The 13,141-nt window shown below is 40.3% G+C and overlaps 1 protein-coding gene and 1 pseudogene across 3 annotated transcripts; one reads left to right on the top strand and one right to left on the bottom strand.

The window, feature by feature from the left end:
- Nucleotides 1–2,498: 2,498 nt before the first annotated feature.
- KCTD6 (potassium channel tetramerization domain containing 6) lies at nucleotides 2,499–12,401 on the top strand. 3 transcript variants are annotated; one of them, XM_054595421.1, is made up of 4 exons: nucleotides 2,515–2,564; nucleotides 8,951–8,991; nucleotides 9,439–9,507; nucleotides 11,029–12,401. In XM_054595421.1, exons 3-4 carry the CDS (start codon nucleotides 9,481–9,483, stop codon nucleotides 11,713–11,715), a joined length of 714 nt encoding a protein of 237 aa, XP_054451396.1. In that variant the 5' UTR covers nucleotides 2,515–2,564; nucleotides 8,951–8,991; nucleotides 9,439–9,480; the 3' UTR covers nucleotides 11,716–12,401. The 3 variants fall into 3 exon arrangements, with proteins under 3 accessions (XP_054451395.1, XP_054451396.1, XP_054451394.1); XM_054595420.1 differs by lacking the exon at nucleotides 8,951–8,991 and having other exon boundaries at nucleotides 2,499–2,564; XM_054595419.1 differs by lacking the exons at nucleotides 2,515–2,564; nucleotides 8,951–8,991 and adding an exon at nucleotides 7,648–8,049.
- Nucleotides 4,967–5,062, bottom strand: LOC129061096 (uncharacterized; annotated as a pseudogene).
- Nucleotides 12,402–13,141: the final 740 nt, after the last annotated feature.

Consider the following 13,141-nt stretch of genomic DNA (forward strand, 5'->3'; position numbering starts at 1 on the left):
ACAGCATGCAGCACTATATGGAAAAAATAATACATTGGCAAGGTAAGTTTATTCCAGGAATTCATGGATGTTTTAATGTAATAAAATCCACAATTGTAATTTATTACATTAGGGTGAAAAATCCCACAACTGATACATTTCAACACCCATTCATAACACAGCATAATAGTGCTTCCTTACCTCGATAAAGGGTAGCTATCAAAAATCTACAACAAATACCATATTCAATGGTGGCATGTTAGAAACAGTCAAGAACAAGATAGAAATGTTCACTATCATTGCTGTAATTCAACATTGTGCTGGAGATTTTAGTCAGTACAGTAAAATGAGGAGAAGGAAATGCAGACTCTGATTATTTACACAGAAAATTCAAGAGAGCCTATAAACAGAACAAAAACAGAGCTCAAGTCTGCAAAATACAAGATTATTATATAAAAACCAACTGCATTTCAATAACCATCAGTCAATACATTACAAAATATAAATTTGAAGATATAATTTATAATAGCAATAAAAACTTTAAGAGACATGCAAGAATATTTTTTGTGAAAACCACTGACGAAGTTAATTCTCCTCAGCTTTTCTTTTAAATTTTATTTTATTTTTTAAGATTGTATTTATTTACTTTTAGAGAGAGGGGAAGGGAGGGAGAAAGAGAGGGAGATGCCCCCAACTGGGGACCTGGCCAGCAACCAAGGCATGTGCCCTGATTGGAGGAAGGGGGGTGTCAGGGTCAAACCACTAACTTTTCAGTTTGAAGAAGGGCACTGAATCCACTGAGCCAAACCAGCCACGTTCCCCTCAGTGTTTAGTTGGGGAAACAGAAACTCTGAGAGGGGAAATGACTCTTTGAAGGACACCAGTAGGCCAGGAGCAGATGTGGATTTTTCAGGCACCAAATCCTAGGGATCTCAGTGTTGGATAATTTTGATATTGTCTTTCTTGTGGGAAAAAAAAAAATCTCTGATTTTTCATATTTTCCTGATTATAAGTTCAATATTGATTCTAGAAAATATAGAAAATTCAGAAGAACATTAAGAACTAGTAAGTCACTACATTCCCATCCTACTACTTAGAGAACTATGATCAATGATTTGCTGTATTTTCTTTAAAATATTTGTCTATGTATATTTATGTTGTTAAAAATAAAATTAGGATTATATCATGTATATCATTTTGTGCTCTGCTTATTTTCTCACACATTTCCCTGTAAACTCTCTTAGTCTTTTAAATATGATAATGTAGCACTTAACTATGCTGATGAATGTATGTCATTTAATCTATCAATTCGACTTCTCAGAGAAAAATCAAGCATCAGATGTGACTGTGATCATACGATAAAAGATAAAACTCAGCCAGCTCATGCATATGCAGACATGAAACACAGGTGAATTTCTAAGGCCGGTGTTCATCATGGTAGAGAAGGGGAAATGGCAAGATCAACATATATATGTATACCAACCAGGTCCCACCAGGAAGGGACAGATATCTGGTTAGCAGGAGCAAATGGGATTTTGAAGGAGTCTTTTCTTGGAGACCAATTAGCTCAGAGGCTTTTATGTAATTCCCCACCTTCTGCAGTCTTGGCTCAGTTCCTGGTGAAATGAGGACAATACGGGTGCCCAGACTCAAGTGGGGCCAGCGCCTTTCAGCCTCAGAGCCTTTGTACCTGTCGTATTTTTTTTTTCTCCTGCTAAAATCAGCTCTGCCGTTTTCCTCATCTGGCTCCCCATGTTGACCCTTCGGGCCTAGTTGCCCTTCCCTATCTTGTCTACCAGGCCTGATAGGTGACCTTATTAGAGTAGGCTTCCCCACCGAGGGGAAGGCCAGGAGGTGCTCTGCCACAAGTTCAGTGTCCAGGTTCTTCTTGGCTATTGCATCTAAAGCAGAGCTTTCCTCCTGTTATTTTCCATCTAAGTCCTTTTATCAGGCATCTTCCAACATATCACAAACTTCTCATGATTTTATTTCCTTGGTTCGTGTCTGTTTTCTCCTCTATTTAGTACGCCTTCCACTTGATGGCCGCTGTACCTCTTAGGCTTGGCATGTGGTTCGGACTCCATACAGGTTCATGAGAAAACAAGAATAGGTATGAGGACGCGCGCAGTGAAGACTGCGGGAGGACTAGGCTGATCCCAAATGGCAAGCGGAGGCGGGACGTAGAGGGAGCTTCTAGGCGGGGCCTCGAGTTTTGGGGCGGGGCCTCGGGGGCGGGTTTGGGCCTTCGGGGCCGCGACGGACCCGCGACGAAGCCTGACAGACCGTGCAGCCTGACTGAGCCCTGCGGAGTTCCTCCGGCCCACGGCCCTGTGGCCTCTCGCACGCGCCGTCGTTAGGGGGCGCCCGCGCTCGTGGCGCCGCGGCTCTGCTGGGAGGTGCCTCCCGCTCCCGGCGGCTGGAGCCGCAACTCCGGGAGCAGGCTCAGTCGTCCCCTCTGCCGCCGCCGCCGCCGCCGCCGCTGCCGCCGCCGCCGCCGCCGCCGGGCGCGGGCTCGCTAGTCCTCGCTCTCACGCTCTCCGGCCACCGGTGTCTCCCGGCCTGGCAGCCGCCGCCTCCGCCTTGCAGTGAGTGGGGGCGGGCCAGGGTATTAGGGGCCCGGGGCTCGAGAGGGCCCGGCACGAGGAGAAGCCCGCGCGGAGCGGCAGGGGGAGCGCGGTTGAGGTGAATCGGGCGGTGGCGGGGCTGCCCTGAGGAGACCGCGGGGAGCCCGGGAGACGCTCTCCGGGGCTGGCGCGGGCCCACGGCGGGCTGCCTGCTGCCGAGCGACCGGGCTTGGGCGGGGGTTCCGGGGCCCGCCCGGAGGGGACGTGCGGTGGCGGCGGACTCAGGCTCGGGTTTCGGTGCGCGCCCACCGCCCGGGCCCGGAGCATCTCCCGTCTGACGCCGGGGCCGGATCGCGGTGGGGGGGACTTCGTCTGCGGGACAACAGCGAGGCACCGCCCGGCAGGGGACACCTCGAGATGTGTGCGAAAATGATTGTTTTTTTGGGGGGGGATGGTTATTAGCCACCGTTTGCCGTAATTTAAAGCTTACAGTAGAGCTTCTGAGCCCTGTCTCAGGGGATTTTTCTGCCCCAGAGACACTCCGACAGCAGCTGAGTTTTTTATGCTCAGATTTGTGTGTGTCATGGCATTTTTAATGCTTGATGTCAGAAGTGATAAATGGCCGCGGTTCTGGGGAGCCTCTGAAGCACCTGCTGGGCCGACGGTGGTGGAGGCTGTGTCTGAGGGTAGGATGGGAGAAATGAAGCAGATCCTGGTCGCATATTCTGCTGAAGTTATCAAGTTTCTGTTCAAGTATACCAGTTCTGAAACAAGTTGATAAATCCAATTTTAGGACTTAGTGATAGATGAGGTTTGGGTGCAAAGAGACCCTGGGTGACCTGGTTTGGCTAAGAATGTCTGGGGTAGCCTCAGTGTCTCTTACCGGTTCCCTTTGGCATGTTCGTCTTCTTTCTGTCACCGATGCCCAAGTACGTGAGTGATTCCAGGAGAGGAAAGAGCTAGGGGAAGCACAGGCCCGATGTTTTTCAAATGAACGAGTGTGTATCTAGGAAAAGGAAGCTCTTTTTACCTACAGGGTTGGCAGGGTGAGAGAAGTTGCTCTTTGCTTGAGAACCATTTATCCACACTAATAATTCATTTTGTGTAATGCCATGGATACTAAGGATTGAGCAGTCAGGACACTTATGGATGACATTTCCTAAGGTTTGGGTGACTTGAAATTTCATAAATCATATTCAAACCAAAGCATTACTACATAAAGGAGTCCTAGGGTGGCTCTTTCTATGAATCCCTCAAGGGGTCTTAGATTTTTATATGTGGAATCTATTTAAGATGTAATACACATGTTTATTTGGATTCATCTTTACCGTGGAGATAATCCTGAGTCATGCTTTCGAGAAGTTCCTTCTGTGGTCAAGAGCTCCGATGTCTGGCGGTCTCTCTAAACGCTGGATGCTCCCCGGTACCTGTAGTTCTCCCTTCGGCAGCGCTGGGGAAAGGGGGACCTGGGAGATTGGAAGCAAATTAAGAGGTCTTCAGCATTTGTCCTCTCTTCATGCCAGTGCTCTCAGTCACTTGTGTTCACACTCTCAAGTTTCTCAACTTATCACAGAAATTTTGTTTATACCGCCACTAGTATTTTCATATTTGCTTAATACTCGCCCGTTTACAAATGATTTTCTACTCATGACCTTGCTTATTTTCTCCTTTTCTGCAGAGAAGCAGCTGGGCATAAAGAGTGATTTGATCAGGGTCTCATAAGTAGAATTAGAGCAGGACTGAGATACAGATCCTCACACATTCTCTTTCCTCTGTGCTGGCCTGCATGTGACTGCAGAGCCTTAGTTCTGATCTGTTCCCCTGTAGGTCACTTGTTGCCTTGGTATTGTGCCTAAAGGGTATTACTACTTTTTGGGAAGGAGGCATTATCTCGTTTCATCCTGTAGAAACTGAGTGGGTGTAAGAGGAATTTAATGATTTTGTGACTATTTTTGATAGCTCTTTATTATTAAGGTCAATTTTCAATTTAGAGAGCCTTTCTTCTAAACCATGTGGAGAGAAGAGAGAAAAAAGAATTAGTTTTAGAAAAAATAAAACAATCCATTCCTTTAGAGATACGGTCAAGGATAACCTAACATCACAAATCACATTTTCTTTGTGTGCCTGCCTGGCTTCTTGTGCCAGCCTGTATGTGAACGTTAGCCCAAAACACTCCTTGAGATGTCACTGAACTAGTTACTATAAAAAGTATTTCACTTTCAAACTCCCACATTTCAAGAACAGAGAAATTCAGTACAAAGGTAATTTGAAGGTATGTATAGATAGAGTTTTTTGAGTCTCCTGTTTGGAATGCCAGACACAAAGATTTCAGTAGAAAGGCATTTTATTTCCTCCCCCCCCTCCCTCCCTCCCTCCTTCCTTCCTCCCTCCCTCCCTCCCTCCCTCCCTCCCTCCCTCCCTTCCTTAATTTGGAACACTTCTGGAACCTTTGTGTCATCCTTGCGCAGGGACCATACTAATCTCTATGTAGTTCCAATTTGAAGCGAGCCCTAGAAAGGCATTTTAAAAGAGCTACCTGGAAACTTTAGAAAGGCAGTAGCTATAGGTTTTTATTACTTATTCAAGTTTGGAGGTGTGTCTATTGCAATGTATAGGTTGTTATGTAGGAGTAGAACTTTTGCCCCAGAGAATTCTTAGCCTGTACCTGAAATGATAAATCCAGAATATTTGTGTTACATTAGTTCATCATTACCATGAAGCCTGCAGTTGCCATTCTGCAGTAGTGAGGAAAATGGCTTTCAGGGGTTCTTAGGTTTTTCTCTAAGGTATTAACTTGTTTAATTGTGCATTTTCCAGATTTGCTACTTTATAAAATTCTTAGGAAGTTTTCTTAAGGCTTTATAAATTCTGTAGCATTTTTCTTAATTATCTGCTAACAATTTATACATTAAACTTTGAAGCTTAAATGTGAGTGAAAACTGTTTTTCAGTACTGTTATATTTTTGGAATTGTCACCCAGTTGTTGCCACAAGAATTTTATTTGGGCCAAAGGTCATATTTTTCCACGTGAACTGATTTTACAGGGTCTGGAGCCTTTTTTTGAACTTTATAATTATGCTTGGTTTTTTCATTGTTACCCTCCTAATCTCTATTCCTGACAAATTTTCTGAAATATTAGGTTTTTCTTTGTCTTCATCAGTAAAACAAGCCCTTTGATGCCCATTTCAAGATCTCCTTCTGCTGCCTGTCTTGTGGTCATTTAACTTCTCATTAAGCCCTCTACTGGAGACTGTGCCAGAAGGGAGAAAAGATGAAAAGCAAATAAATCATTTTCTAATTGTTAGAAGCTCTGGAAAATGATTTAGAAGAGATTGAAGCTATTCTGGTAATTCTTTTGGATTATGTTCTATTTCATTCATCTGCACTGTCTCTGAGATGTTCCTAATAGCTATCAATTCAGAGGCTGATTACCCAGCTATTAGAAGACCAGGAAACTTCCTGCTTTTTTTAGTTTGTTTCTTGCTGTATCTAAGCATCTCCATAGAGGATATTTAATAGAGGAGTAGAGATAAAATTTAAGCTAATCAATATTATTTTTTCCCTTAGAGCTTTTTAGTGAACAATTTGATTTTTGGGTGATAATTTAGTCATTGTTATTGGAAGTGAATAATAGTAACTTCATTTTATTTTGATGTATCTCGTACACAAGTGTAAGGAGGTTTTGGTTGCTTTTTAAGAAACATGGGCCTATATAGATTACCATAATTGCTTTCCTGAATTATTAAGCTTGAGGTTTCATTACATCTTTGTACCGGAACAGAACCTTGGCTTTTCTTGTGGAACGGATTCAGGGACATTGTCTAATTTTCTTTTTATGATTGCTCAAGAAGTTATCTTGTTTTGATTTAGCAGCGAAAAAGGGTGGGAAAAAGGATTAATAGTGGACAGACCTTACATAACAGCTGTAACATTAATGCTATTTGGGGTTTTTTTTTCCTTGTCTTTGGTCCCCCATTTTTCATTTAACCATTTGGATATTCATGTATTGGAATGTTTTACTTATAAATAAGACAGCAGCCTTCAAGCACACTAATGAGTAGGTTCTTGCTATTTTGCCTCTGGAATTTTTACAAACCTATTATGACTGCTCACTTAGCCTGAGTTACTGTTACAGTTGTAAATAAAACCCTAATAGGTGGGTAGGGTTAATAGATGTAAGGAGTCTAGAGTTAATCCTTTCAGTTTCTTGTTCCTTGGATTTCTACCCAAGGAGGGGATTTATGGAAAGATAAACTAGGTGTCAGAAAATCCAAGTTCTTAATCCATTACTTTCCACCTAGGGCAAGTCACTTACCCATTATTTCTCTAAAATGGAGACAGCAATTCATGCTCTGCTTGCTGTATCAGGAATGGGGGTGGGTGCGTGTGTGTGTGTGTGTGTGTGTGTTCACGCACACATGTGAGCAAGAGAGAGAGAGAGAGAGAGAGAGAGGGAGAGGGAGAGAGAGGGACAGAGAAAGGCCCCCTCAGGAATGGGGGCGGGGGCGTGTGTGTGTGTGTGTGTGTGTGTGTGTGTGTGTTTGCGCACACACGTGAGTGAGGGAGAGAGAGGGACAGAGAGAAAGGCCCCCTCCCCTTTTACCTAAAATGTTTCTTCATTCTAGATTCCCTTTCAGGTTGTCTAGATATCCCTGCGGAGGTCTACTGAGTGAGATCTTCCCAGAAGTCCTCTGTTTTTCCATGTGAAACTGTTCTTGCTTTTTCTTCCAGAAGACCTCTGCTAGTCTATCTATATAAAAGTTTTTATATAAATAGCACTTTTGAATTGTGTTCTGTACTTCAGGTGTTGCATGTTGCCTTTCTTCACAGATTGAAAGCTCCATGAGGGCAAAGATTGTACCTTTCCTGTTTCTGTGTATCCACATAGCACATAATATTTATTGACTTACAATAAATGTTGGTTGACTAAATTACTTTTGAGGCTGTCAGGAATGAATACTTTGGACAATAAGAAAATGCCAAAGATGAGCATCCTACCAAAACTTTTGAATGACTGGCCTTTTAAATTGTTGCTTATCTGTCTGTTTTATCAGTTATTGAATAAAAATTGTTAAAGCTGTTTTTGGTTCTCTTTACTTCAGATACTCTTTGTGAGGAATGAAAGTTTGTCACAACAACCCTGAGTTTGACGTTGATTCCGTTTTTCACCCTGTAGCATGTGGAGGCCTATCTATATCTATACCCAACTGCTGAGTGTGGAGAATAAAAACTGACTGCGTGTTGTCAGGGTCCACATTCTAGCTTGTTTGCTTTGAAGAATTTTCGAGGTGGAGAAGTAAGATGCTTCAGGGTTTGATTTCAGCCCATGCTGTGCTATGCAAATGTTCTCTACATGCCTGAGTGACCTTTTGAGAAAGAGCCTTTGTGATCTTCTGTAGCCAGGGCCTGTTCTGGGAACAGTGTGCCAGATTCCTCTAAAAGTGGGAAAAGTGGATCTGTTTAAAGACCACATAAAAAAGCCAATGCTTTTCCTGGGTAAATATCGGTAAGTCCATGTTTCTTACTGTCTGTTGTCAGAGCTTTTGAAATTTGCTTTCCTTGTTAATTTAGGGAATGATGTGTGTAAGAGGGTACTGACTAAAGCTATTCAGAAGCTGGGAATCTGTTTAGGTGATTTGGAATTGTAGGTAAATTCAGACTGGTATCATTAGTATCCGGGTGTTTATCAGTGTCTTCAGCCTGGCTCTCTCTAAGTGCTGGCCGAGTGACTTTCAAACAGATTGTAAGGTTCATTTTTGCTCAAATTGTGCTCTAATAGTTTGACATTTAAATTATTTTCTATTTGTTTTGATTATTGTATAAAATGAAAAGTATAGTTTTTTAATATATGAAAGGAATAGCATTCTGATGTATTTCTCTTGCAAAGCAATACTGGAGTCTTGGAGGGTTATAGTTTTTAATGCTTTTACTGAGATGATTAGTTTGTATAGCTGAAATGCTGATGAAGAAGAATGCTTTTTCTCCCTTTCTCATAAACAACCTTTTTGATGAGGATCATGATAGGTACAAGGATAAGGTTGTAGAGTTAATCATAATGTTCTACTATAGAAATTCTAAAAATTGAATTTTCAGAGAAGATAGGTAGAATTTGAATGACTAGTTTACTATTGGGCTCTTCCTCTAAGTATAGGATAATTCTTTCTCTGTAGAGATTAGTATGTACTTAATGTGCAACAGATAGAGCACCCACAGAAGTCCTTAGAGCAATGATTTTTAAGCTTTTTAACCCCATGACACAATAAACTAATAACTGAAATTTTGTGGAAACCCCAAAAATATATTCTATTTTTTGCTGATCTGCAAAAAAAAAAAGTGTAATTTTGATTCATTGATTCATTCATATTGGACGGCTATTGTATTGGCTATTGTCATTTTTTTTTTGACAGTCTAAGGGAAAAGAGGTCAGCGCTCCTGACTAAATAATCAGGTATTGCATGTTTTAAAAATTCTTGTTGCACGTCAGTTGAAAATTACTGCCCTAGAAGAATCTTTTCTTCCTCAGATCTTTGCCATGTAGCAGGTTTCTTTTAAAAAAGATTTTATTTTTTTATTTTTAGAGAGAGGGGAAGGGAGGGAGATAAAGAGGTAGGGAAACACCTGTGTGAGAGATGTCAGTTGGTTGCTCCTTGCATACCCCCAACTGGGGACCTGGCCTGCAACCCAGCCATGTGCCCTGACTGGGAATCAAACCGGTGACCTTTTGGTTTGCAGGCTGACATTTAATCTACTGAGCCACAGCAACCAGGGCTGCCCTGTAGCAGTTTTTAATTGAGCAAAAATGAATAGTTTTTTGGTATGTCGCCTGCTCTGCGGGGTGGACAAACCTTCTCTGTTTTCATAGTTACATGTGCTGTCATGTCTTTTTCTCCCCAAGTTTCCCTGGAACCTGGGCTCCCCAGACGCCGCGCTGGAGCAGATGGATAATGGAGACTGGGGCTATATGGTGAGAGGCTTTTTGCAGATGCATTCTGAAGGCTGTCAAATTGTTTTTGTATGTCTTTACCCCTTATGTATTCTTAGGTATAATATTGTAGATCTTGTAAGGATGAAAATTATTGGTGTAACCCCCCCTTAATTAGTTTAGAATGTATTTGGGGGGTGTTTTTGTTTTGTTTGGTGTTTTTATGTAAGCAAACTCAGTGTGGGCTCTCAAAGTAACTTTATAATCACTTATTTGAGAGAGATCATGATTTTTGGTCTTTAAAATTGCTCTTCACACTCTTCCTTCATAGAACAGTCTATGAAAAGGGTCTAGTAGGAAATGATACAGAGGATATTTCCTTGTGGTTAGGGAGGTTAACCATTGAGAAGGTGCCACTTTTCCCACTTTGAATTTCTTTGCATGTGTATGTGTCTTCCTATTACTTTTTGCCCTTGGTAAAAAATATTTTACTTGCCTAGTACTTCCACTTGTCTGTATTTATTTTTTTTTCTTAAATATGATTTTTAAAACTGAAGGTATATATTATTTGGAGAAGCTTGCTTTTCAAAACTAAAGACCAGATTGCAACATTAATGTTAACAGTGAATACACTGTTAGATTTTGAAATTGAAAGTTACTGGTATATGAGATTGTGTTGATCAAACTGTATTTTTACTTAGTATTTGCCACTGTTATTGCCATGAAAAAGTTATGAAAATTAGGTCTGCACAAATTTTTATCTTTAAAATAAATTTTGTGATTTCCTTCCCTTTCTGATGAGGGAGAAACAAAAGAAATAGCAAAAGTAGATTCTTTTAATTATCAAATCAATTTTCTGCCTATTTTATGTTAAATTGAGTTAAAGATGAAAGTCTCTTTTAAATTAGAAAGAAACTTAAATTAGTTTTAGTTTGGCTTTTGTCTTTCCTTAATATACTGTATTTTGCCGTGTATAATGTGCACTTTTTTGCCCAAATTTTTGAAGGGAAAATAGGGATGCACATTATACATGCATAGTACCTGAAGTATCCTGTATCTGCAGTTGTGTTTTGTAATTATTTGTTACATAAAATTTCTTGTAGCATATGTTAAAAAAATGCTAAAATTCCTTTATAATACAAAAAACAAGTATCTAAATATAAATAAATAGGTAGTTTAATTACAAAATTAAAAGGAAAGTTTTTTATCCCCCTGAAAGTTTGAGCCAAAACCATGGGTGTGCATTATACATGGCAAAATACGGTATCTACTTCTCGTTAGATACTGGGCTTGAAATTAAATGGCTTTGGAACTCATGCTCTTGTTTCTTAGTATGTCTTTAAAGAATTAGGTTTATCCTTTTTACCCTATTGAAAGCATATGTTGGATCCCTACATCTAGGTGGATTAATCACCGAAAGAAAGGCTATTTTGCGTAATAGGATTGCTAAATACCTTGTAATCTGAAGGACTGTTTTGGTTTGCTTGTTACCATTTTTCTTAATTTGTCAAAGTTAGTATTTTAAAACTTTCAGGTGGCTAATCATTTTTTAAAACATTTCAGATGACTGACCCAGTCACGTTAAATGTAGGTGGACACTTGTACACAACATCTCTCACCACATTGACGCGATACCCGGATTCCATGCTTGGAGCTATGTTTGGCGGGGACTTCCCCACAGCTCGAGACCCTCAAGGCAATTACTTCATTGATCGAGATGGACCTCTTTTCAGATATGTCCTCAACTTCTTAAGAACTTCAGAGTTGACCTTACCTTTGGATTTTAAGGAATTTGATCTGCTTAGGAAAGAAGCAGATTTTTATCAAATCGAGCCCTTGATTCAGTGTCTCAATGACCCTAAGCCTTTGTATCCTATGGATACTTTTGAAGAAGTTGTGGAGTTATCTAGTACTCGGAAGCTTTCTAAGTACTCCAATCCAGTAGCTGTCATCATAACCCAATTAACCATCACCACCAAGGTCCATTCCTTACTAGAAGGTATCTCAAACTATTTTACAAAGTGGAATAAGCACATGATGGACACCAGAGACTGCCAGGTTTCCTTCACTTTTGGACCCTGTGATTATCACCAGGAAGTTTCTCTGCGGGTCCACCTGATGGAATATATCACAAAACAAGGCTTCACGATCCGCAACACCCGAGTGCATCATATGAGTGAGCGGGCCAATGAGAACACAGTGGAACACAACTGGACTTTCTGTAGGTTGGCCCGGAAGACAGATGATTGATCTTTAACCCTGGGAAAAGTTCCTGGAAACCAACTCTCCAGTAGATGGAAGAGACTGATTTTTTTTTTTTTTTAATCACAGTGTGAGATTTTTTAAAAAATTTTTTGTATTTATTTGCAGGCATTGAGGACCAGAAGGAAGTTTTATGCTTTAGCAGGATCTTCTATGTTTTGTTCCCTTTGCCCTGAGTATGCATGTGCCTGTTCAGAGCCTCCAGATACCTTTTTTATAAAAAGAAGTCTAAAAATTATTATGGTCTATAATCTACCCTTAACAGAGCTTTTTTGTATTACAGTGCTAAAATGATTTCTGAGTAAATGGTCCCTAACTCAACTAGAAGGCTAAAAAAATGCAGGAATGAAAGAATAAACAGAGTACTCAAGATGCTTTTGACAAAAATCAAAACATCATGTAGGGTGACCTAGTTTCCAATAATCCGTATTGTAATATTAAAGGAAAACTGTTCCAGTCGTTTAAAAGTACTTGTTAAGTACTGCTTTTTACAGTTACGACAACTGTTTCTTTCTATGCATATAAATCAAGCAACCAAATATCTGTAGCCATGGAAATGTCTGACTAGAAATATTTATATTGGATTCTGAATACAAAATGTCCCTGTGGTAGAAATCTTACTTCTTATGCCTGGTACAGTATTAATTCCCAAGTGTACTGTCTACCAGGAAAAAAAAAAAACTAATAAAAAAATGAAATAGAAAAATTAGGTTTGTATTTGTTGACTATTGTTATTTAAGGGGAAAAATCATATTCTTTGTCTAAAGTATGCATTGTTTGTTTTATGTACCAATGTACACTACCAAGGCACACTGGTATTTGATTCAAGAGGTCTTGGTGGAACCTTAGGATGAATTTATAGAACTCTGTTGTGTTATTAAAACAGGAATAGATGAGATTACTAATTTTGTCCAAAAGAATATAATTTGAGCAGTGAACATAGTTTGACAAATTTTTTCAAATAGTACTTATGTTGAGGATTAAAGGTTTTTCTTCAATAAGCCACCATTTGTCAAAGTTCTGAATATGACCCTTATCCTAGCTTTGTGTTGAGTATGGGGACAAAATGACATTCTGGCTACCTTATTCTCTTATATTATGTCAACCCACAAGTGTATTTTATTGTGAAAGTAAGTTTATTTCTGAGGAGAAGAAATAAACTGCAGTGAATGAAGGATCTGGAACAGCTGGAGATAGGTGTTCGTTTGTTTGTTTCACTGTCGTCTTATTTTGCATAGTTCATTTGATTCTATTTCATGGCAGTTACTCACAGGCACAGTTATGTTAAGTGAGACTTCCTAGTTTTGCTAGAACACCTTCTAAAAGGAAGTCTTCTTTGCTCTATGGGAGGAAAGTGTGTGCTCTAGGGCAGGCCAGCCCTTTTTTCCTCTGAGATTCTGCCTCTGGAAGGAGG

This window comes from Pteronotus mesoamericanus, unplaced genomic scaffold (genome assembly GCF_021234165.1).
Source record: "Pteronotus mesoamericanus isolate MK-2021 breed Mesoamerican mustached bat unplaced genomic scaffold, CSHL_Meso_final scaffold_54, whole genome shotgun sequence".
NCBI classification, from domain to species: Eukaryota; Metazoa; Chordata; class Mammalia; order Chiroptera; family Mormoopidae; genus Pteronotus; species Pteronotus mesoamericanus.

Bases quoted from the DNA above. Each gene is read 5' to 3' on its own strand.
- KCTD6 (XM_054595420.1), top strand. From the start codon at position 9,481: ATGGATAATGGAGACTGGGGCTATATG. The intron at 9,508-11,028 runs GTGAGAGGCTTT...AAAACATTTCAG, and splicing joins ATGGAGACTGGGGCTATATG to ATGACTGACCCAGTCACGTT.